A 25,819-nucleotide genomic window follows, 5' to 3' on the forward strand; every position below is an offset into this window, starting at 1 on the left:
GGCTCAGCCAACGACAGAAATCACTCTGTTCTTTATTATAAACAAATAAAAGAGTAAATCACAAGATAACTGTCTAGACTCCTCTGAGACAGCACTGTCAATGGCCAGTGGAACCAGTAGCCGACTCTAATTGACAGCTGTTCAAAGAGCATCAAGTCAAAATAACCAGGCTGGCCAGGAAACAAGAGGCTGCAAATGGGGAGCCAAGGAACTCAAGACTACGGGGCTTGTGGGGCATGCTCGCCCTGTACTTGGCGAGATCAGCATTAAGTTCAAGGGTTGAGGAGAACCCACTGGTGTCCCTCATGACTTCTCAGAGCTCCATAGTACTCTACCAGTCTGGAGTTTTGAAATACTCAACTTCTGTCCCATCCTGTCCTTAACTTACAACTGGGGTTGTAGCTGGAGAGGGGACAGAAGATGGATCCCAGGAGCTTAGAGTCCAGGTGCTTATTTAGGCTGTGCAGCCAGATGCCCTCCCAGAGGCCCTAGGCCAGTCAGTTGGTGGCTGCATGCATCAGACAGGGGAACCAACAAGGCTATCCCTATTGAGGATGAGCGGTGGGGAGGGAGATGGCCCAGGCGCCAGCCAGGCACCGGTTAGAGTAGATCCAGAGGCGTGGTGCTCCTTGGCGTTACTGGCTGCTGTATCTACTGTTTGTCTTCAGGCCGATTCAAACCTATGGTGCCAAGTCAAACATGAATGCTTTACTTCTTTGGTTCTAGGGGTGGAGATGGGGCCCTCAGGGAAATGGCCCTGACCCACCCATTTCCATCTCCCCTAAAGAAAAGGCACCAGGCAGGTTGGGACGGGCTGGTAGGCGGTAGGCAGAAGGTGACACTCACACAGGACAAGTCCTCAAGGCCTCTGCCCAGGGCCTGCCCTGACACACAGCTGCTGTCAGAACCACTAGAGCCACTGACTGATGGGCACTGGGATGAAACCTCTGATTCCTCAGGAGCTAAAGAGGGAGACTAGGTGAGCTGTCAGCAGAGGAGGCCCAAGCCATGCCTCCCGCCTCTGACTAAGACCACACATACTCAAAGAGGGCTGGGTGCCCAGCTCCGCCTCAGCATCCAGCATGGCCTCCTCCGGGAAGTTGGGTGGATACAGGGAACAGTGAACACCCTGAAGAGCTGGATCTTTGTACAGGTGCAGATTCAGAGACCCCAGAACAGAGCAAGAGGCACGGTCTCCAGGAAGGGATCCCAAGGCACCCAGATAGGGGTTGTCATAGTCAAGTGGGGCCACAGCAATGGAGGCCCTAGAGCGAACATCTGTGTAGGAAAGGGGCAGGTCAGAGCCCAGTCTGGCCTGAGGTAGCCAGGGAAGCACAGGCAAGGAGAGATAAAAGTCCATATGGCCTCCTCACTCCCACCCCATAGGATGCCCTCTCCTCACTCCCACCCCATAGGACGCCCTCTCCTCACCCCCACCCCTGTAGGACGCCCACTCCTCACCCCCACCCCTGTGAGATGCCCTCTCCTCACCCCCACCCCTGTAGGATGCCCTCTCCTCACCCCACCCCTGTAGGATGCCCTCTCCTCACTCCCACCCCTGTAGGATGCCCTCTCCTCACTCCCACCCCATAGGATGCCCTCTCCTCACTCCCACCCCATAGGATGCCCTCTCCTCACTCCCACCCCATAGGATGCCCTCTCCTCACTCCCACCCCTGTAGGATGCACTCTCCTCACTCCCACCCCTGTGAGATGCCCTCTCCTCACTCCCACCCCTGTAGGATGCCCTCTCCTCACTCCCGCCCCTGTAGGATGCCCTCTCCTCACCCCCACCCCTGTGAGATGCCCTCTCCTCACTCCCACCCCTGTAGGATGCCCTCTCCTCACTCCACCCCTGTGAGATGCCCTCTCCTCACCCCAACCCCTGTAGGATGCCCTCTCCTCACCCCCACCCCTGTGAGATGCCCTCTCCTCACCCCCACCCCTGTGAGATGCCCTCTCCTCACTCCCACCCCTGTGAGATGCCCTCTCCTCACCCCCACCCCTGTAGGATGCCCTCTCCTCACTCCCACCCCTGTGAGATGCCCTCTCCTCACCCCCACCCCTGTAGGATGCCCTCTCCTCACTCCCACCCCTGTGAGAGGCCCTCTCCTCACCCCCACCCCTGTGAGATGCCCTCTCCTCACTCCCACCCCTGTGAGATGCCCTCTCCTCACTCCCACCCCTGTAGGATGCCCTCTCCTCACCCCCACCCCTGTGAGATGCCCTCTCCTCACCCCCACCCCTGTAGGATGCCCTCTCCTCACCCCCACCCCTGTGAGATGCCCTCTCCTCACCCCCACCCCTGTAGGATGCCCTCTCCTCACCCCCACCCCTGTAGGATGCCCTCTCCTCACCCCCACCCCTGTGAGATGCCCTCTCCTCACCCCCACCCCTGTAGGATGCCCTCTCCTCACCCCCACCCCTGTAGGATGCCCTCTCCTCACCCTCACCCCTGTGAGATGCCCTCTCCTCACCCCCACCCCTGTAGGATGCCCTCTCCTCATCCCCACCCCTGTAGGATGCCCTCTCCTCACCCCCACCCCTGTGAGATACCCTCTCCTCACTCCCACCCCTGTAGGATACCCTCTCCTCACCCCCACCCCTGTGAGATGCCCTCTCCTCACCCCCACCCCTGTGAGATACCCTCTCCTCACTCCCACCCCTGTAGGATGCCCTCTCCTCACCCCCACCCCTGTGAGATACCCTCTCCTCACTCCCACCCCTGTAGGATGCCCTCTCCTCACCCCCACCCCTGTGAGATGCCCTCTCCTCACCCCCACCCCTGTGAGAGGCCCTCTCCTCACCCCCACCCCTGTAGGATGCCCTCTCCTCACCCCCACCCCTGTGAGATGCCCTCTCCTCACCCCCACCCCTGTAGGATGCCCTCTCCTCACCCCCACCCCTGTGAGATACCCTCTCCTCACTCCCACCCCTGTGAGATGCCCTCTCCTCACCCCCACCCCTGTAGGACGCCCTCTCCTCACCCCCACCCCTGTAGGATGCCCTCTCCTCACCCCCACCCCTGTGAGATGCCCTCTCCTCACTCCCACCCCATAGGATGCCCTCTCCTCACTCCCACCCCTGTAGGATGCCCTCTCCTCACCCCCACCCCTGTAGGATGCCCTCTCCTCACCCCCACCCCTGTAGGATGCCCTCTCCTCACCCCCACCCCTGTAGGATACCCTCTCCTCACCCCCACCCCTGTGAGATGCCCTCTCCTCACCCCCACCCCTGTAGGATACCCTCTCCTCACCCCCACCCCTGTGAGATGCCCTCTCCTCACTCCCACCCCTGTAGGATGCCCTCTCCTCACCCCCACCCCTGTGAGATGCCCTCTCCTCACCCCCACCCCTGTAGGATGCCCTCTCCTCACTCCCACCCCTGTAGGATGCCCTCTCCTCACTCCACCCCTGTGAGATGCCCTCTCCTCACTCCACCCCTGTGAGATGCCCTCTCCTCACTCCACCCCTGTGAGATGCCCTCTCCTCACTCCACCCCTGTAGGATGCCCTCTCCTCACTCCACCCCTGTAGGATGCCCTCTCCTCACTCCCACCCCTGTAGGATGCCCTCTCCTCACTCCACCCCTGTGAGATGCCCTCTCCTCACTCCACCCCTGTGAGATGCCCTCTCCTCACTCCACCCCTGTGAGATGCCCTCTCCTCACTCCCACCCCTGTGAGATGCCCTCTCCTCACTCCCACCCCTGTAGGATGCCCTCTCCTCACTCCACCCCTGTGAGATGCCCTCTCCTCACTCCACCCCTGTGAGATGCCCTCTCCTCACTCCCACCCCTGTGAGATGCCCTCTCCTCACCCCCACCCCTGTAGGATGCCCTCTCCTCACCCCCACCCCTGTAGGATGCCCTCTCCTCACCCCCACCCCTGTGAGATGCCCTCTCCTCACCCCCACCCCTGTAGGATGCCCTCTCCTCACCCCCACCCCTGTAGGATGCCCTCTCCTCACCCCCACCCCTGTGAGATGCCCTCTCCTCACCCCCACCCCTGTAGGATGCCCTCTCCTCACCCCCACCCCTGTAGGATGCCCTCTCCTCACCCCCACCCCTGTGAGATACCCTCTCCTCACTCCCACCCCTGTAGGATACCCTCTCCTCACCCCCACCCCTGTGAGATGCCCTCTCTTCACTCCCACCCCATAGGATGCCCTCTCCTCACTCCCACCCCTGTAGGATGCCCTCTCCTCACCCCCACCCCTGTGAGATGCCCTCTCCTCACCCCCACCCCTGTGAGAGGCCCTCTCCTCACCCCCACCCCTGTAGGATGCCCTCTCCTCACCCCCACCCCTGTGAGATGCCCTCTCCTCACTCCCACCCCTGTGAGATGCCCTCTCCTCACTCCACCCCTGTGAGATGCCCTCTCCTCACCCCCACCCCTGTGAGATACCCTCTCCTCACTCCCACCCCTGTGAGATGCCCTCTCCTCACCCCCACCCCTGTAGGACGCCCTTTCCTCACCCCCACCCCTGTAGGATACCCTCTCCTCACCCCCACCCCTGTGAGATGCCCTCTCCTCACTCCCACCCCATAGGATGCCCTCTCCTCACTCCCACCCCTGTAGGATGCCCTCTCCTCACCCCCACCCCTGTAGGATGCCCTCTCCTCACCCCACCCCTGTAGGATGCCCTCTCCTCACCCCCACCCCTGTAGGATGCCCTCTCCTCACCCCCACCCCTGTAGGATACCCTCTCCTCACCCCCACCCCTGTGAGATGCCCTCTCCTCACTCCCACCCCTGTAGGATGCCCTCTCCTCACCCCCACCCCTGTGAGATGCCCTCTCCTCACCCCCACCCCTGTAGGATGCCCTCTCCTCACTCCCACCCCATAGGATGCCCTCTCCTCACCCCCACCCCTGTGAGATACCCTCTCCTCACTCCCACCCCTGTGAGATGCCCTCTCCTCACTCCACCCCTGTAGGATGCCCTCTCCTCACTCCACCCCTGTGAGATGCCCTCTCCTCACTCCACCCCTGTGAGATGCCCTCTCCTCACTCCACCCCTGTGAGATGCCCTCTCCTCACTCCACCCCTGTAGGATGCCCTCTCCTCACTCCCACCCCTGTGAGATGCCCTCTCCTCACCCCCACCCCTGTAGGATGCCCTCTCCTCACTCCCACCCCTGTAGGATGCCCTCTCCTCACTCCCACCCCTGTGAGATGCCCTCTCCTCACTCCCACCCCTGTGAGATGCCCTCTCCTCACTCCACCCCTGTAGGAAGCCCTCTCCTCACTCCACCCCTGTAGGATGCCCTCTCCTCACTCCCACCCCTGTGAGATGCCCTCTCCTCACCCCCACCCCTGTGAGATGCCCTCTCCTCACTCCCACCCCTGTGAGATGCCCTCTCCTCACTCCCACCCCTGTAGGATGCCCTCTCCTCACTCCACCCGTGTGAGATGCCCTCTCCTCACTCCACCCCTGTGAGATGCCCTCTCCTCACCCCCACCCCTGTGAGATGCCCTCTCCTCACTCCCACCCCTGTGAGATGCCCTCTCCTCACTCCCACCCCTGTAGGATGCCCTCTCCTCACCCCCACCCCTGTGAGATGCCCTCTCCTCACTCCACCCCTGTAGGATGCCCTCTCCTCACTCCACCCCTGTAGGATGCCCTCTCCTCACTCCCACCCCTGTGAGATGCCCTCTCCTCACCCCCACCCCTGTGAGATGCCCTCTCCTCACTCCACCCCTGTGAGATGCCCTCTCCTCACTCCACCCCTGTGAGATGCCCTCTCCTCACTCCCACCCCTGTGAGATGCCCTCTCCTCACTCCCACCCCTGTAGGATGCCCTCTCCTCACTCCCACCCCTGTGAGATGCCCTCTCCTCACTCCCACCCCTGTGAGATGCCCTCTCCTCACTCCCACCCCTGTAGGATGCCCTCTCCTCACTCCCACCCCTGTGAGATGCCCTCTCCTCACTCCCACCCCTGTGAGATGCCCTCTCCTCACCCCCACCCCTGTAGGATGCCCTCTCCTCACTCCCACCCCTGTGAGATGCCCTCTCCTCACTCCCACCCCTGTGAGATGCCCTCTCCTCACTCCCACCCCTGTAGGATGCCCTCTCCTCACCCCCACCCCTGTGAGATGCCCTCTCCTCACTCCCACCCCTGTGAGATGCCCTCTCCTCACTCCACCCCTGTGAGATGCCCTCTCCTCACTCCACCCCTGTGAGATGCCCTCTCCTCACTCCCGCCCCTGTGAGATGCCCTCTCCTCACTCCCACCCCTGTAGGACGCCCTCTCCTCACTCCCACCCCTGTAGGACGCCCTCTCCTCACTCCACCCCTGTGAGATGCCCTCTCCTCACCCCACCCCTGTAGGATGCCCTCTCCTCACTCCACCCCTGTGAGATGCCCTCTCCTCACTCCACCCCTGTGAGATGCCCTCTCCTCACTCCACCCCTGTGAGATGCCCTCTCCTCACTCCCACCCCTGTGAGATGCCCTCTCCTCACTCCCACCCCTGTGAGATGCCCTCTCCTCACTCCCACCCCTGTAGGATGCCCTCTCCTCACCCCCACCCCTGTGAGATGCCCTCTCCTCACTCCCACCCCTGTGAGATGCCCTCTCCTCACTCCACCCCTGTGAGATGCCCTCTCCTCACTCCACCCCTGTGAGATGCCCTCTCCTCACTCCCGCCCCTGTGAGATGCCCTCGCCTCACTCCCACCCCTGTAGGACGCCCTCTCCTCACTCCCACCCCTGTGAGATGCCCTCTCCTCACTCCCGCCCCTGTGAGATGCCCTCTCCTCACTCCCACCCCTGTAGGATGCCCTCTCCTCACTCCACCCCTGTGAGATACCCTCTCCTCACTCCACCCCTGTGAGATGCCCTCTCCTCACTCCACCCCTGTGAGATGCCCTCTCCTCACTCCACCCCTGTGAGATGCCCTCTCCTCACTCCCACCCCTGTGAGATGCCCTCTCCTCACTCCCACCCCTGTGAGATGCCCTCTCCTCACTCCCACCCCTGTGAGATGCCCTCTCCTCACTCCACCCCTGTGAGATGCCCTCTCCTCACTCCTACCCTGTGAGATGCCCACTCTTCACCCCCACCCCTGTGAGATGCCCTCTCCTCACTCCCACCCCTGTAGGATGCCCTCTCCTCACTCCCACCCCTGTGAGATGCCCTCTCCTCACCCCCACCCCTGTAGGACGCCCTCTCCTCACCCCCACCCCTGTAGGATGCCCTCTCCTCACCCCCACCCCTGTGAGATGCCCTCTCCTCACTCCCACCCCATAGGATGCCCTCTCCTCACTCCCACCCCTGTAGGATGCCCTCTCCTCACCCCCACCCCTGTAGGATGCCCTCTCCTCACCCCCACCCCTGTAGGATGCCCTCTCCTCACCCCCACCCCTGTAGGATACCCTCTCCTCACCCCCACCCCTGTGAGATGCCCTCTCCTCACCCCCACCCCTGTAGGATACCCTCTCCTCACCCCCACCCCTGTGAGATGCCCTCTCCTCACCCCCACCCCTGTAGGATGCCCTCTCCTCACCCCCACCCCTGTGAGATGCCCTCTCCTCACCCCCACCCCTGTAGGATGCCCTCTCCTCACTCCCACCCCTGTAGGATGCCCTCTCCTCACTCCACCCCTGTGAGATGCCCTCTCCTCACTCCACCCCTGTGAGATGCCCTCTCCTCACTCCACCCCTGTGAGATGCCCTCTCCTCACTCCACCCCTGTAGGATGCCCTCTCCTCACTCCACCCCTGTAGGATGCCCTCTCCTCACTCCCACCCCTGTAGGATGCCCTCTCCTCACTCCACCCCTGTGAGATGCCCTCTCCTCACTCCACCCCTGTGAGATGCCCTCTCCTCACTCCACCCCTGTGAGATGCCCTCTCCTCACTCCCACCCCTGTGAGATGCCCTCTCCTCACTCCCACCCCTGTAGGATGCCCTCTCCTCACTCCACCCCTGTGAGATGCCCTCTCCTCACTCCACCCCTGTGAGATGCCCTCTCCTCACTCCCACCCCTGTGAGATGCCCTCTCCTCACCCCCACCCCTGTAGGATGCCCTCTCCTCACCCCCACCCCTGTAGGATGCCCTCTCCTCACCCCCACCCCTGTGAGATGCCCTCTCCTCACCCCCACCCCTGTAGGATGCCCTCTCCTCACCCCCACCCCTGTAGGATGCCCTCTCCTCACCCCCACCCCTGTGAGATGCCCTCTCCTCACCCCCACCCCTGTAGGATGCCCTCTCCTCACCCCCACCCCTGTAGGATGCCCTCTCCTCACCCCCACCCCTGTGAGATACCCTCTCCTCACTCCCACCCCTGTAGGATGCCCTCTCCTCACCCCCACCCCTGTGAGATACCCTCTCCTCCCCCCCACCCCTGTGAGATGCCCTCTCCTCACTCCCACCCCATAGGATGCCCTCTCCTCACTCCCACCCCTGTAGGATGCCCTCTCCTCACCCCCACCCCTGTGAGATGCCCTCTCCTCACCCCCACCCCTGTGAGAGGCCCTCTCCTCACCCCCACCCCTGTAGGATGCCCTCTCCTCACCCCCACCCCTGTGAGATGCCCTCTCCTCACTCCCACCCCTGTGAGATGCCCTCTCCTCACTCCACCCCTGTGAGATGCCCTCTCCTCACCCCCACCCCTGTAGGACGCCCTCTCCTCACCCCCACCCCTGTAGGATACCCTCTCCTCACCCCCACCCCTGTGAGATGCCCTCTCCTCACTCCCACCCCATAGGATGCCCTCTCCTCACTCCCACCCCTGTAGGATGCCCTCTCCTCACCCCCACCCCTGTAGGATGCCCTCTCCTCACCCCACCCCTGTAGGATGCCCTCTCCTCACCCCCACCCCTGTAGGATGCCCTCTCCTCACCCCCACCCCTGTAGGATACCCTCTCCTCACCCCCACCCCTGTGAGATGCCCTCTCCTCACTCCCACCCCTGTAGGATGCCCTCTCCTCACCCCCACCCCTGTGAGATGCCCTCTCCTCACTCCCACCCCTGTAGGATGCCCTCTCCTCACTCCCACCCCATAGGATGACCTCTCCTCACCCCCACCCCTGTGAGATACCCTCTCCTCACTCCCACCCCTGTGAGATGCCCTCTCCTCACTCCACCCCTGTAGGATGCCCTCTCCTCACTCCACCCCTGTGAGATGCCCTCTCCTCACTCCACCCCTGTGAGATGCCCTCTCCTCACTCCACCCCTGTGAGATGCCCTCTCCTCACTCCACCCCTGTAGGATGCCCTCTCCTCACTCCCACCCCTGTGAGATGCCCTCTCCTCACCCCCACCCCTGTAGGATGCCCTCTCCTCACTCCCACCCCTGTAGGATGCCCTCTCCTCACTCCCACCCCTGTGAGATGCCCTCTCCTCACTCCCACCCCTGTGAGATGCCCTCTCCTCACCCCCACCCCTGTGAGATGCCCTCTCCTCACTCCCACCCCTGTGAGGTGCCCTCTCCTCACTCCACCCCTGTAGGATGCCCTCTCCTCACTCCACCCCTGTAGGATGCCCTCTCCTCACTCCCACCCCTGTGAGATGCCCTCTCCTCACCCCCACCCCTGTGAGATGCCCTCTCCTCACTCCCACCCCTGTGAGATGCCCTCTCCTCACTCCCACCCCTGTAGGATGCCCTCTCCTCACTCCACCCCTGTGAGATGCCCTCTCCTCACTCCACCCCTGTGAGATGCCCTCTCCTCACTCCCACCCCTGTGAGATGCCCTCTCCTCACTCCCACCCGTGTAGGATGCCCTCTCCTCACCCCCACCCCTGTGAGATGCCCTCTCCTCACTCCCACCCCTGTGAGATGCCCTCTCCTCACTCCACCCCTGTAGGATGCCCTCTCCTCACTCCACCCCTGTAGGATGCCCTCTCCTCACTCCCACCCCTGTGAGATGCCCTCTCCTCACCCCCACCCCTGTGAGATGCCCTCTCCTCACTCCCACCCCTGTGAGATGCCCTCTCCTCACTCCCACCCCTGTAGGATGCCCTCTCCTCACCCCCACCCCTGTGAGATGCCCTCTCCTCACTCCCACCCCTGTGAGATGCCCTCTCCTCACTCCACCCCTGTAGGATGCCCTCTCCTCACTCCACCCCTGTAGGATGCCCTCTCCTCACTCCCACCCCTGTGAGATGCCCTCTCCTCACCCCCACCCCTGTGAGATGCCCTCTCCTCACTCCACCCCTGTGAGATGCCCTCTCCTCACTCCACCCCTGTGAGATGCCCTCTCCTCACTCCCACCCCTGTGAGATGCCCTCTCCTCACTCCCACCCCTGTAGGATGCCCTCTCCTCACTCCCACCCCTGTGAGATGCCCTCTCCTCACTCCCACCCCTGTGAGATGCCCTCTCCTCACTCCCACCCCTGTAGGATGCCCTCTCCTCACCCCCACCCCTGTGAGATGCCCTCTCCTCACTCCCACCCCTGTGAGATGCCCTCTCCTCACTCCACCCCTGTGAGATGCCCTCTCCTCACTCCACCCCTGTGAGATGCCCTCTCCTCACTCCCGCCCCTGTGAGATGCCCTCTCCTCACTCCCACCCCTGTAGGACGCCCTCTCCTCACTCCCACCCCTGTAGGACGCCCTCTCCTCACTCCACCCCTGTGAGATGCCCTCTCCTCACCCCCACCCCTGTAGGATGCCCTCTCCTCACTCCCACCCCTGTAGGATGCCCTCTCCTCACTCCCACCCCTGTAGGATGCCCTCTCCTCACTCCCACCCCTGTGAGATGCCCTCTCCTCACTCCACCCCTGTGAGATGCCCTCTCCTCACTCCACCCCTGTGAGATGCCCTCTCCTCACTCCACCCCTGTGAGATGCCCTCTCCTCACTCCCACCCCTGTAGGATGCCCTCTCCTCACTCCCACCCCTGTGAGATGCCCTCTCCTCACTCCCACCCCTGTAGGATGCCCTCTCCTCACTCCCACCCCTGTAGGATGCCCTCTCCTCACTCCCACCCCTGTAGGATGCCCTCTCCTCACTCCCACCCCTGTGAGATGCCCTCTCCTCACCCCCACCCCTGTAGGATGCCCTCTCCTCACTCCCACCCCTGTAGGATGCCCTCTCCTCACTCCCACCCCTGTGAGATGCCCTCTCCTCACTCCACCCCTGTGAGATGCCCTCTCCTCACTCCCACCCCTGTAGGATGCCCTCTCCTCACTCCCACCCTGTGAGATGCCCTCTCCTCACTCCCGCCCCTGTAGGATGCCCTCTCCTCACTCCCACCCCTGTAGGATGCCCTCTCCTCACTCCCACCCTGTGAGATGCCCTCTCCTCACTCCCACCCTGTGAGATGCCCTCTCCTCACTCCCACCCTGTGAGATGCCCTCTCCTCACTCCCACCCCCTGTAGAACACCTACTCGACTCCTCACCTCGTCTCTTTAGGACATAGTCAATACTGCGGTCACTGATAGCTTCTTCACTGGGGGCGATGTCCCAGAAGGCCTTGTTCCCCACACCCATGGATGCCATCTCAGCCATGCGCACCTCTGAGTAGAGAACAAGGCATAAGTGAAGCCTCCCGAGCTGTATCTAACAAGTTCTTCCTATATACCCATATCCCAGAAATTAGCCATGACTCTTTCTGGTACCAGACTCCCTGCTCCCCGCCACGCTTGGGAAAGGTACAAAGTCCCTTTTAGAGCCTAAGACCTCTGTTCTCTCTCTTGCACTGTCAGCTGCTGCTGCACCTCTCCCTCTCCCCAAGCTTTTCCAAGTCACTAGATTCATCCCAGTCTCTGCCAAGATACACTCAAGGAGCTTTACCCTTCCCTCAGAGTGTGACAAGATACACTCAAGGAGCTTTACCCTTCCCTCAGAGTGTGAACAAGGTACACTCAAGGAGCTTTACCCTTCCCTCAGAGTGTGAACAAGGTACACTCAAGGAGCTTTACCCTTCCCTCAGAGTGTGAACAAGATACACTCAAGGAGCTTTACCCTTCCCTCAGAGTGTGAACAAGGTACACTCAAGGAGCTTTACCCTTCCCTCAGAGTGTGACAAGATACACTCAAGGAGCTTTACCCTTCCCTCAGAGTGTGAACAAGGTACACTCAAGGAGCTTTACCCTTCCCTCAGAGTGTGAACAAGGTACACTCAAGGAGCTTTACCCTTCCCTCAGAGTGTGAACAAGGTACACTCAAGGAGCTTTACCCTTCCCTCAGAGTGTGACAAGATACACTCAAGGAGCTTTACCCTTCCCTCAGAGTGTGACAAGATACACTCAAGGAGCTTTACCCTTCCCTCAGAGTGTGAACAAGGTACACTCAAGGAGCTTTACCCTTCCCTCAGAGTGTGAACAATGTACACTCAAGGAGCTTTACCCTTCCCTCAGAGTGTGAACAAGATACACTCAAGGAGCTTTACCCTTCCCTCAGAGTGTGAACAAGGTACACTCAAGGAGCTTTACCCTTCCCTCAGAGTGTGAACAAGATACACTCAAGGAGCTTTACCCTTCCCTCAGAGTGTGAACAAGGTACACTCAAGGAGCTTTACCCTTCCCTCAGAGTGTGAACAAGATACACTCAAGGAGCTTTACCCTTCCCTCAGAGTGTGACAAGATACACTCAAGGAGCTTTACCCTTCCCTCAGAGTGTGAACAAGATACACTCAAGGAGCTTTACCCTTCCTTCAGAGTGTGAACAAGATACACTCAAGAAGCTTTACCCTTCCCTCAGAGTGTGACAAGATACACTCAAGGAGCTTTACCCTTCCCTCAGAGTGTGACAAGATACACTCAAGGAGCTTTACCCTTCCTTCAGAGTGTGAACAAGATACACTCAAGGAGCTTTACCCTTCCTTCAGAGTGTGACAAGATACACTCAAGGAGCTTTACCCTTCCCTCAGAGTGTGAACAAGATACACTCAAGGAGCTTTGCCCTTCCCTCAGAGTGTGACAAGGTCCCTGAACCTTCTCAGGCTCCTGGGAGGACATATACTCTCTGGACTTGTCCAAGAACTCACCTTTGTTGTGGACAGCCTGCCTCCAGAGCAGGCGGGAGATATCCGCTGTCCAGGCTTGTTTAGTGGCCACGCTGGAGGCCTGCAGCACGAACAGGGCCCTGGCCTTGCGGCGACGGAACCAGATCTCAAAGCGCAGTTTGCTTTCCCCACAACACTCAGTGAGGCCAAGGTCTGCCATCTACATGGCCAGGGGTAAGAGCTCGGTGAAGCATAGGTGGGGGACAGGAGGCAGGGGTCAGGGGCATGTGAACTTACTTTGAAGGAACGCTTGTAGGTAAATACGTCAACACCTGCAGGCCCACGGCGAGGCTTGCTGAAGAGCAGCAGCTCCTCAAAGAGGAAAACACGCCGGCAGGACTTGTGGCGCCCCGCCCGCACCGTGAACTCATCCTGTCGCACCAACTGCCCTTGCTCCTTGAGGTTAACCTGCCAAGTTGAAGGCGAGCAGATGTCCAGCCATTCCTGCCCTTCTCTTCCGCGTCCACGGTGCTTCCCCACATGGGCTGGGTGACTCACATCACAGCCCTGGATAGCATCCATGGCCAGCAGGTCATTGCCATGTCGCAGCTGGAAGTGCACAAGGCTCTGGGCTGCCTGGAGGGCACCCAGCTCCTGCGCTGTGCCCCCACAGGCCCTTGCCAGCTCCTGCAGTAGCAAGGCGTACTTGCTCATGCGCTGGACGGGCTTGAGTAAGTAGGAAGCCAAGTCCAGGTGGTCTCCCAGCGCTTGCTGTTTCTCCTGCAGGTAAGTAGGAGATCACAGAGTGGTTTGGAGTATGCCCCTCCCCCCCGAGCCCTGCTCGTCCTATAGTCCCAGGCTCCTTACCTTGAAGAAGGTGTGACCATAGTTACTCATCAGGGCATCAGAACGAGGTTTATTCTTGCTGTACAGCGCATACATTCCAAACTGCACCCTCTACAAGGACACATGGCTCAGAGCAGGCGCCAGAGGACTGGCCCCCAAAAGATATCCCCCCCACCTAGGCTACACCACTCTCTCAGCTTATGAGCACAAAGATGCCAGTAAGTGGCTGCAGGACAAGGAGCTTCTCCCTAGCCCTGCAGATCCCACTCTGAATGCGGATGACCCAGCAAGAACCAGTGCTCTGCAGGAGCTGTCCAGCCGCCACATTCAGCTCTGCGCCTCGCAGGGTTCTGGACTCTGGGACTCAGGTGTTCACTGTTCTCAGCCATGCTCACTATGTCCGCTAGGCCTCTCTTCTGGGATTGGAACTTACTCTCTACACCTCCTGTGCTTCTGCTCAAACATCCTCTCTTTTAAACTGGGAGCCCTGCCCCAGATGTAATTACCATCCTAAGTGTAATCTAGAATGATCCTTTTTATTTGTACATCTCTGAACCTGCTGAAGTGAAAACACCCCCAAGAGGCAGGGATTTCTGTGGGTCTCACTCATAACTGTACCCTTGCGGTGGTCTGCTTTCTCCCAGAGTACTCTCTGTGCAGAGCCTGGCATTATGTATTGTGTCCAAAAGCTCTCCAGGGCTCACGTGGCCTTTGGAACTTACATGACGCAGAAAGGCATAAGCCACTCGAGGCGGGTGCCTGGTGCAAGCTTCTAGCTCACGCAGGAAGAAATGGTGGTGGAAATCCCGAAGCTTTTCAAGGTTGCCAAAGAGGTGGGAGCGCTGGCCACGGAGGCCCTGGGGCACATCGGGTCGATCTAGCTCAGAGAAGTAGTTCTGTATTGTATAGTCAAGGGCCCGGACATACTCACGCTCTGTGGCCACCATCTCCGCCAATACTAGCTGCAGCCTACGAGGTAGGTGAAGTCAGGACCCAAGACCCTCCACTGACCCCCCCTGCCCCACCCTCTGCCTATACCTGTCGGGGCTCCTGCAATCAGAGTTGTTTGAAAGAGGCACAGAAGGGGATGGTCTGGGCTGGACACCACCTCCAGCCTCAGGTCTGTGGCAGTCAGTAACAGTGGTTGTATAGTGGCCATGATGGGCAGCATCACCAAGATGCTGCCCCAGATTCCGATCAAAGCTATAGGCCTTCCTCAGTGGAGGGATGATGGGTGCAGCAGGGGCCCTCCTGACACGCAGGGTAGCTGTGCTGTTCGTTGATGGTGGCTTCAGTGCAGCCTCAAGCTTCTGATTCAGAGCCAGCCAGGTGTCCTGGCATTGTGCCCAGGCCCAGCGGCATTCCTGGCGGATGCCTTCTGAGCCTAGGCCTGTGGCCAGAGCCCACATTTTCCGGAAGTGGGCAGGGGGCAGGTCAGGATGTTTTGTCCAGTGCAGCTGCAGCTGCTGCAGCACAACCTCTGGGCGCTCCTGCTGCAGCTCTGTTAGGACCCGCTGCCCTTCCTCCGTCCATGTTGAGGCCTGTAACACCAAGGTCAGAGACATAAAAGCAGGACATCAGCAAGCTTCCAGTGCCTTCTCTTGTGCTCCCTGTCCCACTCTCTGGCTAGCTAGGGGACGTTGGTCCCAGGCTACAATCCAGAAGTTCACAATTTTGAGATCAGACTGAAAGCAAGAAGAAAACAAGCAAGCCAGACAGAAGGCTCTCAGACTCTGGAGTTTGGGCAGCGACAGGTACAACCCCTCCACCTCAGCTACCTGCTTGAAGAGCTGAAACAGCTTCTCAGCGTCTGCCAACCGCTGGCGCCTCTGGGCCAAAGCTCTGGAAAATTCTGTCAGCTGGGATCTCAGGGCCAGAAAGCGCTTTGCAAGGGGCCCCAGCTCAGGAGCCTCCCAGCCAAGCAGCGGCTGCAGGAGCTTCTCCCCTTGCCTGACCTGTCCCTGGAGAGACAGGCCGAATTCAGCTGCTGATCCAGCCCACACTTGGATCCTTCCTCTGGCATCAGACTCCAGGGCAAAACCCAGAGTCCTTCCTCATTCCCAAGCACAGCTAAGATGGGACACATGAAGGTCTTCCACTGAAACACCCGATCCCCTGGGTCCTTTCACCGTCTCACATGGCTGTATTATCAAGTCCTACAGACTTTCTACGTGGTTTTTTTTTTTAACTATCATTCTAGGCAGATGAAGCATTACAGTTGGGCCTCTGTATTTGCAGGTTCCATATATGTGGGCTTCACATTCATGGATTTAACTAACTTTGTATTAAAGGTATTTGAGAGAGCCGGACACAGTGGCACACGCCTTTAATTCTTGCAGTTGGGAAGGCAAAGGCAGGTGGATTGCTGTGAGTTTGAGGCCAGCCTGGTCTACAAAGCAAGTCCAGGACAGCCAAAGCTACACAGAGAAACCCTGTCTCAAAAAAACAAAGAATAAAAAAGTATTTGATAATTTTAAAAGTATGTAAGGATGTCTATAGGCTATCTGCAAGCACTACACCAGTTTATGTAAGGGACCTGAGCATCCACACATTTAGATATCCAAGATATGTCCTGGAACCAATCCCCAACAGACACTCAGAGACAAATGTATATCCCACTGTGACTACTACGGCTACCTGTAAACTGGATTTCCTACATCCGTTTTCCCAGAAGCCAATGTTATCTTCCTAGATACTCAATCTGGTTATGGAATTTCTTAAACTTCTTGGCAGTATCAGTTTCTAGATGTACTTCACCTCACCTCATCCTTCTACCACAAGACTTTTTTAAAAAAATTATTTTATTTGCACTGGTGTTTTGCCTACATATGTATGTCTGTGAGAGGGTGTCAGGAACTGAATTCAGGACCTCTGGAAAAGCAGTCAGTACTCTTAACCACTGAGCCATCTCTCCAGCCTGCCCCCCTTTTTTTGAGGCTGGGACTCTTATGAAGTCCTGGTACAACAATCCTCTGCCTCTTGAGTGCCCAGACTGAAGGCATGTGCATCACCACGCCCGGCTCTCTGCCACAGAACTTCTGAACATACTGTTTACAGCCTTGATCGTCTCTCCATGCCCAAATTATTCTTCCACGCTGCTTCTTCCTAGCGTCCTTATCTTTGTGTGCAAATACACGAACCTCTGATTACAACTGATCTCTGCTGAATGGTAACCTCCGAGAGGAAAGGATGGTTGCCTTCACTTGTGCCACAGCCCTAGCCCCTCGCCCCAGTCCCTGCAGAATGAACAAGTATGCCAACTTACCTGGGCAACCTGGTCCAGCTCCTGAAAAGGGCCTTGGGCCTGCAGCAGCACGTCCAGTGAGGGTTCCGCTGGTTCCTCCAGCCCTGGCCAGCCCACTTCCTGGAGCCATACTTCAACCTGGAGGACACAAGTAGGAGCACGCGAAGGCAGCTGCTAGGGTGGAGTTACAGCTGAGACCACGGGCAGGACACGCTCTGGAGAGGCAGTTCCCACCTGGCGCAGCCCACCCTCCTGGGCTTCCAGCGCTTGGAGGAGCTCTAGGGTCCGTACTCGCTGGTTGCTCTGCAGAGTTAGCTGATGCAACAGTCCATCCACTTGACCATACAGCTCATCAGCCTTGTCCACTGCAGACCTGTGGAAGGCATACGGCCTCGTCCTGCACTGGGCAGGCCCTTTCTCTACTATGCGGGGACTCGCATCTAGCATGCGCTGAGGCAGCTGGTTGAGTATCTGACACATGTACAGGAGGCGGAGCTGGGCTAAGTTCTGGTAGCTGCGCTTGCATTTACCTGTCATCGGGGCTCAGGTTCACCTCTGTCATCCCTTGCTTCAGCCATGCCAGCTCCAGGCTTCCCTGGCTTTGTAACCATGACAACTGAGGCGACTCTAACACCTGTTGCATGAGGGACTGTGCCTGCTGGAGTAGCTGACCAATTTCCTGTAATTGAGAGGAGCAACAGGCATTGGTGGACAGGGAGAGAAACAGGAAGTCAAGGGAACATTTGAGGAGATTTGGAGGGGAGACTCACTCCGGACTCTGTGGGCTGCTGCGCAGCCTCCATACTGCCGATGACCCCCCGAAGCAGGGCACAAACCACCCGGCAACTCTGCTGTAGGGTTTCCAGACGCTGTGAGCAGACAGACAGCATGACCAACGTGCAGGGTTGCTCCCAGGCTCCAGGGTTCCAGACCACAGCAGACCACACCTCCTGGTCAAGCTGACCCAGGAAAAGGCTCCCTACCAGGTCCAACCAGAACCTTCCACCCCCAGCTGGTGCACTGACCATCCGGAAATCCAGCCAGGCTTGATGGCAGTAAGACAGGCATCCTCCTAGTGACGTGGGCAACTCCATGTGAGGAATGTGGGTCAGCAGGCTTTGGTGAGAGGGAAGATGCTTGAACTGCAGAAGACGGCGGGATGGTGCAGGAAATGTGTGGACAAAGATTCCCCACCTCCCTCCTAGCCAGCCTGGCCGGTACCTGAAGCCCTGTGGGCGTTTCTTCTGGCATCCTTCCAAACAGCAGCACTTCTTGTACAGACCCCGGGGCTGCTTCCTGCAAGGACTCAAAGTTCAGCTCCTACCCCTCGAGGATACAGAAGACAAGTGGAAAGGGGCCACAAACTCTCCACTCACTTGTAGTTGCCTGAGGCCCCTGATGAGCAAAGAACTCGGGGAACAAATTCGGGCATCAACCAGTACAGTCAGTCCCAGGGCCTGCACTTCGGGCCTAAATGGGGAGTTTTGCTTTAAAACTAGATTCACAGATCATAGCACGGCACGGCTCAGGCTCAATGTCCTGTTCCCTACCCTGCTCCCCTCCAACCCTCAACCCCCAGGTTTCTCCTTCAAACCTGGGGATGCCTCGAAGATAGAACAAAAGACTCAGAAACTCATGGCTGTTGCACTTGGGATGAAGCCAACCTGTGCTGTGGGCACACAGAAGCAGCACTGCTCGGCCTTCGGCATCGCGCGTCCCTGCAGAGAGGAGAAAATGAAGCCTGGCAGAATTAGGCCACCCTTCCTCCTCCTCATCGAAGTCCTCCCAGCTACCTGGTAGGGCAGCCATGCCACTGGCCAGGAGCTCCCAGGTGAGGTCTTCAGCTAGGAGACCGTCAGCAGCAGCAGGCTTAGGGAAGCTGGATCCGCTAGGGTCTTAAGAAGAGAAATGGCTCAGGTCTGAATTGGGACAGTCACCCACAAAGCCCTTTCATGGACTAGGGGTTCAGGCTGAGTAGGGCTCCACTCCCTCCACAGGTCTCCCAGTGTCCTTACCTTCCTCCGGTAGCTTCGACGATGATGTCTCTGACAAAGGTCTAAAGCCAGCTGGCAGCGCTCTGCCTGAACCTGGGTCCCCTAGCAAGCCTCCTCCTTGACTAGCATTCTCACCCTGGGTCAGGCTGAGGTGAGAGGCCACAGGGTACAAGAGATTTTCCACTTCAGAGAAGGCTGGCTGCTCTGACTGGGCGGAGGGACCCCCTAACACGCTCCTCCGGCAGTGCCCGGACCCATCTGCAGCCCTTTGATCTGGAAGTGATTGAGGCTTCTTGGACAAGAAACCTCCCTGTATCGCTGTGCCTTGGGTTGCCCCCACTGCTGGGCTTGAAGGTCTGGGGTCCATAGCCTGTATCTGGTGAGCCAGTTCCTCCTCCTGCTGGGTGCACAAAGCAAGCCTCCTCCCGTCTGCAGCATGGCCCTGGGAGTCTGGGGGCCCTTCCCCACACTCAAGAAGCCTTTCCATCACTCCCTGGGAAGACTGGGCCTGCTCTGGGCAAACGGGTGATGGTTGGGCCTCGGTGTGAAAGACGACTTCCGCTCATCCAGGAACTGGTTTGAAGATGCTGGGCATGGCTCCGCGGGCAGGCAAGCCGGGAACACTAGGCGGTAGGAAGTGCTAGTCTGGGTACCAGGTCTCCGGAAGCACTGCCGCCACCGTAGTCCAGCCTGGTGAGGGAAAGCAGAGTCTCCTTTGGGCCTAAATCGGGGTCGTGCTCCTCTGAGCCTCTGCAGGGTGGCCCTACCTTCGGACACACGCTCACGCCAGGCTTAGCAGGCCCACCGGCCGCTCTCCGCTCCAGCTCGCCCAGCCTGGCCCTGGCTTAGTCGCCTGTACCGGTGCTCCCGGCCCCTCGCGGGTCACCTGCACACTCACACCCGTAAGACGCACGGTGGGGAACTGTGAAGCCTGGTGGACCACGCCGCCGGAGCCCTCGAACGAACGAAGAACGAACGCGCCACAGCCTCGACTACGGGTATCGCGAGGTCGCCCGGCGTCCAAGGGCGCCACCTTCTGGCAGCTCGAAGGGACTTGGGGACGCGGCGCCCTCTAGGGGCTGGAGGACCGAATTACAGGTTCGTCGGAGGGCAGGCAGCCTCTCAGACCGCGGGAGGATGCAGAGAGAGCGGACAGTCCCCGACCCCCAACCCTATCCCCGTCACCGCCCCGGCCTCCAGGCGGGTGGACTTCCACCCTCAGCGCCTTGGGGACTTCGCATTCAGCGGATCGTGGCAGCACCCACAAACCATCCCGCTGTGCACACTGCACGACCTACCCAGAGCTGAAACTGTCTGAAACGGTGAGCGAGCGGTGACACTGCTGGATACAAAGAAGGCTCTTGCACAAAGCACAGGACGCCCTTGTGGGATGAGAGCAAGGCTCATCACCAGTCCCCTTCTGGACATGGGAATACTTGCCTGGCTCCCCTTTGCAAAAGGAGGACCACTCGGCGCTCGCGGCCCCCAAATCCAGCCCAAAGAAGACATGTGGGTTCAGGGTTAGGGGAGGACCCTAAATAGACCCCCTAAGCCCAGCCAGCTGTGTGTGGATAATCTTCATGGAGAGTGGGAGGGACCGCCCCACTGCAGCCTGTGATAGATCTCCCCTTCAGGTGCTCGGGCCCACCCACTACAAAACAGGTTGGATGGGCTGTGAGGTCTAACACAGTGGCGGGGCCCTTGCCTGGCTTGTATGTGCCCCAGGTTCAATTAATAAAAACAAAGTTTCAAGAAATGAATTGTGTGATCCCATGACTGGTTGAACCGGCAGATGAGGTACAGGTAGTAATGCCTCTGGGTGGGAAATGACCCAAGTGTGCGAAAACCCGTGTGCCGCCAAAACCCTCCATCTCATTGAATCCAGGCGGGGGCTCTGGAGCTGGAGACCAGCTGGGGGACCTGGTTCCACCAACTCACCTGTTGTGGGGTGCTCCAGGGACTCTTTTCTCTTTACACCTCATCTTCCTCTCCTGTAAAATAAGAAAGCCATTCTGTTCTCCGGGGATTTTCAGGTGGACCAGAGAAGGCCTGATGTGTCCTCCTCTTAGTTAGGGGATCAGATCTTGAAACCGTTTGCAAGGCGCACAGGTAGAGCCCCACCAGCTCTCAGCTCTGAGGTCAGAAGTCCTTTTGGAGTGAATGGGCCTATCACTCTTTTGAATTTGTGGGGAGATCCTACAAAAAGGTTAGCCATGCATCCAGGAAAAAAAAAAAAAGCATGCAGCCTCTACGGCCTTGTTCCCCAGGAGAGGATGCTGGACACAGTGACTCCTGGTTCTATGACAGGCACTCCCTTCATGAATCTAGGTATCAGCTGCAGCCGTGGTGCAAACAACAGCACTTCCCCTACCCATCTCAGACTCCAAGGCAGACTCTGACGGAGAGCAAGGGGCAGGGCTGGCCTTGGAGTTGGCTTGCTCAGGCCCCAGTTCCCAGCCACGTCTTTTGTCCCCCCCTTCCTCCAGCTTCAGTGAGCACCGGGTCCAGTCTCGGAGTCTGTCCTTGGTTCACCTCCCAGGCCACCCCCCCTGAGTCATTACCTTCCCCCTCCCTCCTCCCCTCCCTCCCTCTCTCCTTCTTGCCTCTGAGACTCACCTCCACCCACTAGCCAGGCCCCCAGGAGTTATGAGAAGTAGATGGCCCTCCTGGCAGGTACATAGCCCTTCTCGGTGACAGAAGCAAGTAAGAGCCATCAGGCCACAGGCCCTAGCTGACCAGGGGCCTTCTGAGCACAGGAGGCAGTTAGGGGAGGGCACACATGCTGGGATAGAGGCAGGACTGTGGTCTTTCCTTTCCACATAGAATGTGCCCTGTAAGCAGACGGTATGTTGTTCACTTTCCTATGTCTAGCTCTGTACTTCAAGCCTGGTGCAGAATAAATATTTAGGGGTATCTATGACTAGTCACATGCCCCTGAACTTCCAAGCTGTCCATCTGTGGGCTCACATGCAAACCACAGTTGGAGAAAGCGACTGATAGAGACAGATTCAGACAGAAGTGGCAGAGAGCTGTGAGACACACGAATCTGGGATGGTAAAGGCACAAACAGGAGTGGGGACAGACACTGGCCTAGTGGGGTACATTGGGGGACTAGGCCTAGAGCCAGCCTGGGGTGGCTGACCACAGCAGGCTATGAGGGCTGAGCTTGCAAATCTGAATAGTGACTCACGGAGACCGTCTCTGGTTCTCCTGGCTGCTGAGTTTACTCACAGAAGCCTTTGCCACTGAGATCATGAAACGTGGACAGGCCCTGCCCGGCCCCTTCCCTAACCCTCTCTGCCTCTCTTTTCTTGACAACGAGATTAATCATAAAAAAAAAAATTAAAAAAAAAAAGAGTAACCTCTGAGCTTTGTAGGCTTGGGTATAAAAGGACCAATAGGCACACTTCTTCAACACTGCTATAAATAGTAAATACAAGCTCAAACCTTCCAGACCGTGCTCATCTCTGACCTAAATAAACCCAGACTCCTTGCTATGGCGTTCAAGGCCACCAGAGGCATCCCGGCCTTTTTTCATAGGTCCTAGACTGCTCTTAGAAACACAGCTGACTAAAAAGTCGTTTGTCTCATACCGCCTTCTTTGACTCAGAAGGACCGCATCATGATCAAAAATCCTCCCTTTTAGCCTGGAGTTGTGGTACATGTCTCTAATGTTAGCACTTGAGAGGCATAGGCTGGAAGATCACAAGTTCAAGGCTGGCTTGGTCTACATAGAGTTAAAAGGTTCCAGGCAAGGTAAAGCGTCATAATAAGATCCTGTCTTTTGTTTTTTTAAGACGGTGGGAAATAGCTAGAGCATGGTGGCGCACGCCTTTAATCCCAGCACTCAGGAGGCAGAGGCAGGTGGATCTCTGTGAGTTCAAGGCCAGCCTGGTCTACAAAATCAGCCCAGGACAGCCAGGACTACAAGAGAAACCCTGTCTGGGGGGGAGGGGGGGTTGGAGATAGCTTACAAGTATAAGGTCCTAAGTTTGATGCTCACTTTTTATTGTTTTTTTTTGTTGTTGTTGTTTGTTTTGTTTTTTCAAGACAGAGTCTCTCTGTGTAGCCTTGGCTGTCCTGGACTAGCTTTGTGGACCAGGCTGGCCTTGATTTTACAGCAATCCTCCTGCCTCTGCCTCCTGAGTGCTGGGATTAAAGGTATGCGCCACCACGCCCGGCGATCCTCATTTTTTTTTTTTAAAGCTAACCATGCTGGCACACTTGTAATCTTAGCACTGAGGATGGCTTGAGAGATGGCTCAGAGGTTAAGAGCACTGTCTGCTCTTCCAGAGGTCCTGAGTTCAATTCCCAGCAACCATGTGGTGGCTCACAACCATCTATACCCTTTAATGGCCTCTTCTGAGATGCAGGTGTACATGCACTCATATATATAACATAAAAAAAATTTTTTAAAAAAGTCAAAGTGGATGGCTTCTAAACAACACACATTTTCCCCTTTAAGGCCTGGATTCCTTTCTCCGTTCATCTCAGGGGATATACCCACCCTGCCATTTTGTCCAGTCAAGTGGCCAAGCGTGGATAAACTTGACTTGCTCACTCCTACAGAGCAAATGCCTCACAGCTTTCCCCACTCCCCAAGCTGTGCTTACTAGCTTTGTGGGCCTCCAGAGATCTGCTCAATCAAAACTCTTGGAGTAGGCAAGTGTGGTGGCACATGCCTTTCATCCCAGCCCTGGGGTGAGTTTGAGGCCAGCATGGTCTACATACCGAATTCCAGGCTAACCCAGCTGCATAGCGAGACCCTGACTCCAAAAACCAAACATGCTGGAGTAGGCTGAGGAATCTCTGTGTTTTGACAACCCTCCCCCCCAAGTATCCTGACACTGAAAAGCAGCAGAGCAACTTTTTTTTTGTTTGTTTCCTCTTTACCTAGTCAGAGCTACTGAAGTCGCCTCCCCAGAGCCCTTCCGTCTCTAGCTTTCCTTTCTCAGAATCCATTATTTGAGCTTTCAGATAATCATCTACTTCTTCCCGTCCTCCCTTCTTCCCAGAATGCAAAGACCCACAGCATTTCCCATGCACCTTTGCCTTGCAGTGTAAGCGAGCTCCGTCACCGCTAGAGCCAGGGCTAGGACAGTTTCTTCCCATTTTAATCCTAGCAGCAATCTTAATGAAGTGGTGTGACTGTTAATCCTTTTTGTTACTGTTTTGTTTTTGAGACAGGGTTTCACTGTGTACCTCTGGGTAGCCTGGGACTTGCCATGTAGACCAGGCTGGCCTCAACCCCATAGGGATCCACCTACTTCTGCCTCCCCTCTGCTGGGATTAATGGTATTTTTGCCTTCCCACCCTGCTTTGGCTAGCCCCTTTTAGAAATGGGGAAACTAAGGCTCAGAGAGCTCAGGTAACAGGTCCCAGATGATGTAGACAGTACACAACAGCGAGGACTGACTCCAGATCATCAACTACTTAGATTAACGATCAGGTCTTATCACTGTCAGCTTTTAGCAACTTGAAGGCAAAGCTAAGTCACTTTTCCTTCTCTTTACCTTTTCCACATGAATATCACAGGGGGAAAAAATGACCAAGTCTGTGGGTATTTGACATGTTCCAAGGTCCTCAGACCCAGAGACAAGAAGAGTGAGCCAGTGACTGCCTACAGCTGTGTGGTGTGAGTGGGATGGAAAAATGACTTCTCTTGGGGCTGGAGAGATGGCTCAGTGGTTAAGAGCACTGTCTGCTCTTCCACAGGTCCTGAGTTCAATTCCCAGCAACCACATGGTGGCTCACAACCATCTATAATGTGATCTAATGTACACTGTATACATAATAAATAAATAAAAATAAAAAAATGACTTCTCTTGAGTTCAGGGCAGCAAAGGGGGCAAGGGGGATGATGCTGAAAATGTTCCACTCTTATAACATGAGAAGGTTTGTACAACTATGTGAACATAGCTGGGAGTAGTGGCACACGCTTTTAATCCCAGCACTCAGAAGCAGGCATATCGCTGTTTGAGGCCAGCCTGGTCTACAAAGCAAGTCTAGGACAGCCAAGGCTACACAGAGAAACCCTGTCTCGAAAAACAAAAACAAACCAGCTATGTGAACATACTAAAAACTGGGGCTGGACGGAAAGCTCAGTGGTTAAAGCACTTGCTGCCCTTTCAGAGGACTGAAGTTTGCTTCCAGGAGGTTCACATGGCCTCCTAGCTCCAGGTGATCCAGTGCCTCTGGGGCGTCTCAGGGCACCTGCATTTATGTACATACTTACATGCAGACACACATACCCACACACAGTTAAAAATAAAAATAAAATCTTGTTTTGAGACGGTAGCTCTCTACGTAGCCCTAGCTGGCTTTGAACTTGCCACATGGCCCACAATGGCCTTGAACTCACAGAGCCAGGCCTGAGTGCTTTGCCTCCTGAAAGCTGGGATTAAAGGCATGCACCACCATACCAGGTGAGGGGATGTGACAAAAAACAAACCCTAACTGTACATTTTGCCATTTTATTCTCAAAGGTGCTTTTTAAAAAAAATTCTTGTCGGGTGTGGTGGCGCACGCCTTTAAATCCTAGCACTTGGAAGGCAGAGGCACGGGGATTGCTGTGGGATCAAGGTTAGCCTGGCCTACAAAGGGAGTTCCAGGACAGCCAGGGTTGTTACACAGAGAAACTCTGTCTCGAAAAAAACAACAAACAAACAAACAAAGGGCTGGAGAGATGGCTCAGAGATAAGAGCACTGACTGCTCTTCCAGAGGTCCTGAGTTCAATTCCCAGCAACCACATGGTGGTTCACAACCATCTATAATGTGAAATGACGCCTTCTTCTGGCATGCAGGTGTACATGCAGGCAGAACACTGTATACAGAATAACAAACAAACAAAA

General features: G+C 57.1%; 1 protein-coding gene across 3 annotated transcripts; it reads right to left on the reverse strand.

The window, feature by feature from the left end:
* Window positions 1-13: 13 nt before the first annotated feature.
* PLEKHG4 (pleckstrin homology and RhoGEF domain containing G4) lies at window positions 14-20,045 on the reverse strand. 3 transcript variants are annotated; one of them, XM_084755507.1, is made up of 21 exons: window positions 18,989-20,044; window positions 18,767-18,868; window positions 18,568-18,691; window positions 18,350-18,443; window positions 18,195-18,269; window positions 17,999-18,115; window positions 17,744-17,842; window positions 17,504-17,652; window positions 17,208-17,346; window positions 16,995-17,111; window positions 15,508-15,690; window positions 14,768-15,270; window positions 14,452-14,698; window positions 13,751-13,840; window positions 13,442-13,663; window positions 13,181-13,351; window positions 12,926-13,103; window positions 11,337-11,453; window positions 1,042-1,278; window positions 847-962; window positions 14-680 (listed from the first exon to the last, which is right to left on the reverse strand). In XM_084755507.1, the coding sequence occupies exons 1-21, from the start codon at window positions 19,452-19,454 to the stop codon at window positions 675-677; spliced, it is 3,552 nt and encodes a 1,183-aa protein (XP_084611633.1). In that variant the 5' UTR covers window positions 19,455-20,044; the 3' UTR covers window positions 14-674. The 3 variants fall into 3 exon arrangements, with proteins under 3 accessions (XP_084611633.1, XP_084611634.1, XP_084611635.1); XM_084755508.1 differs by lacking the exon at window positions 847-962 and having other exon boundaries at window positions 18,989-20,045; XM_084755509.1 differs by lacking the exons at window positions 847-962; window positions 1,042-1,278 and having other exon boundaries at window positions 18,989-20,045.
* Window positions 20,046-25,819: the final 5,774 nt, after the last annotated feature.

This window comes from Acomys minous (genome assembly GCF_964271855.1).
Source record: "Acomys minous genome assembly, chromosome: 14".
NCBI lineage: Eukaryota > Metazoa > Chordata > Mammalia > Rodentia > Muridae > Acomys > Acomys minous.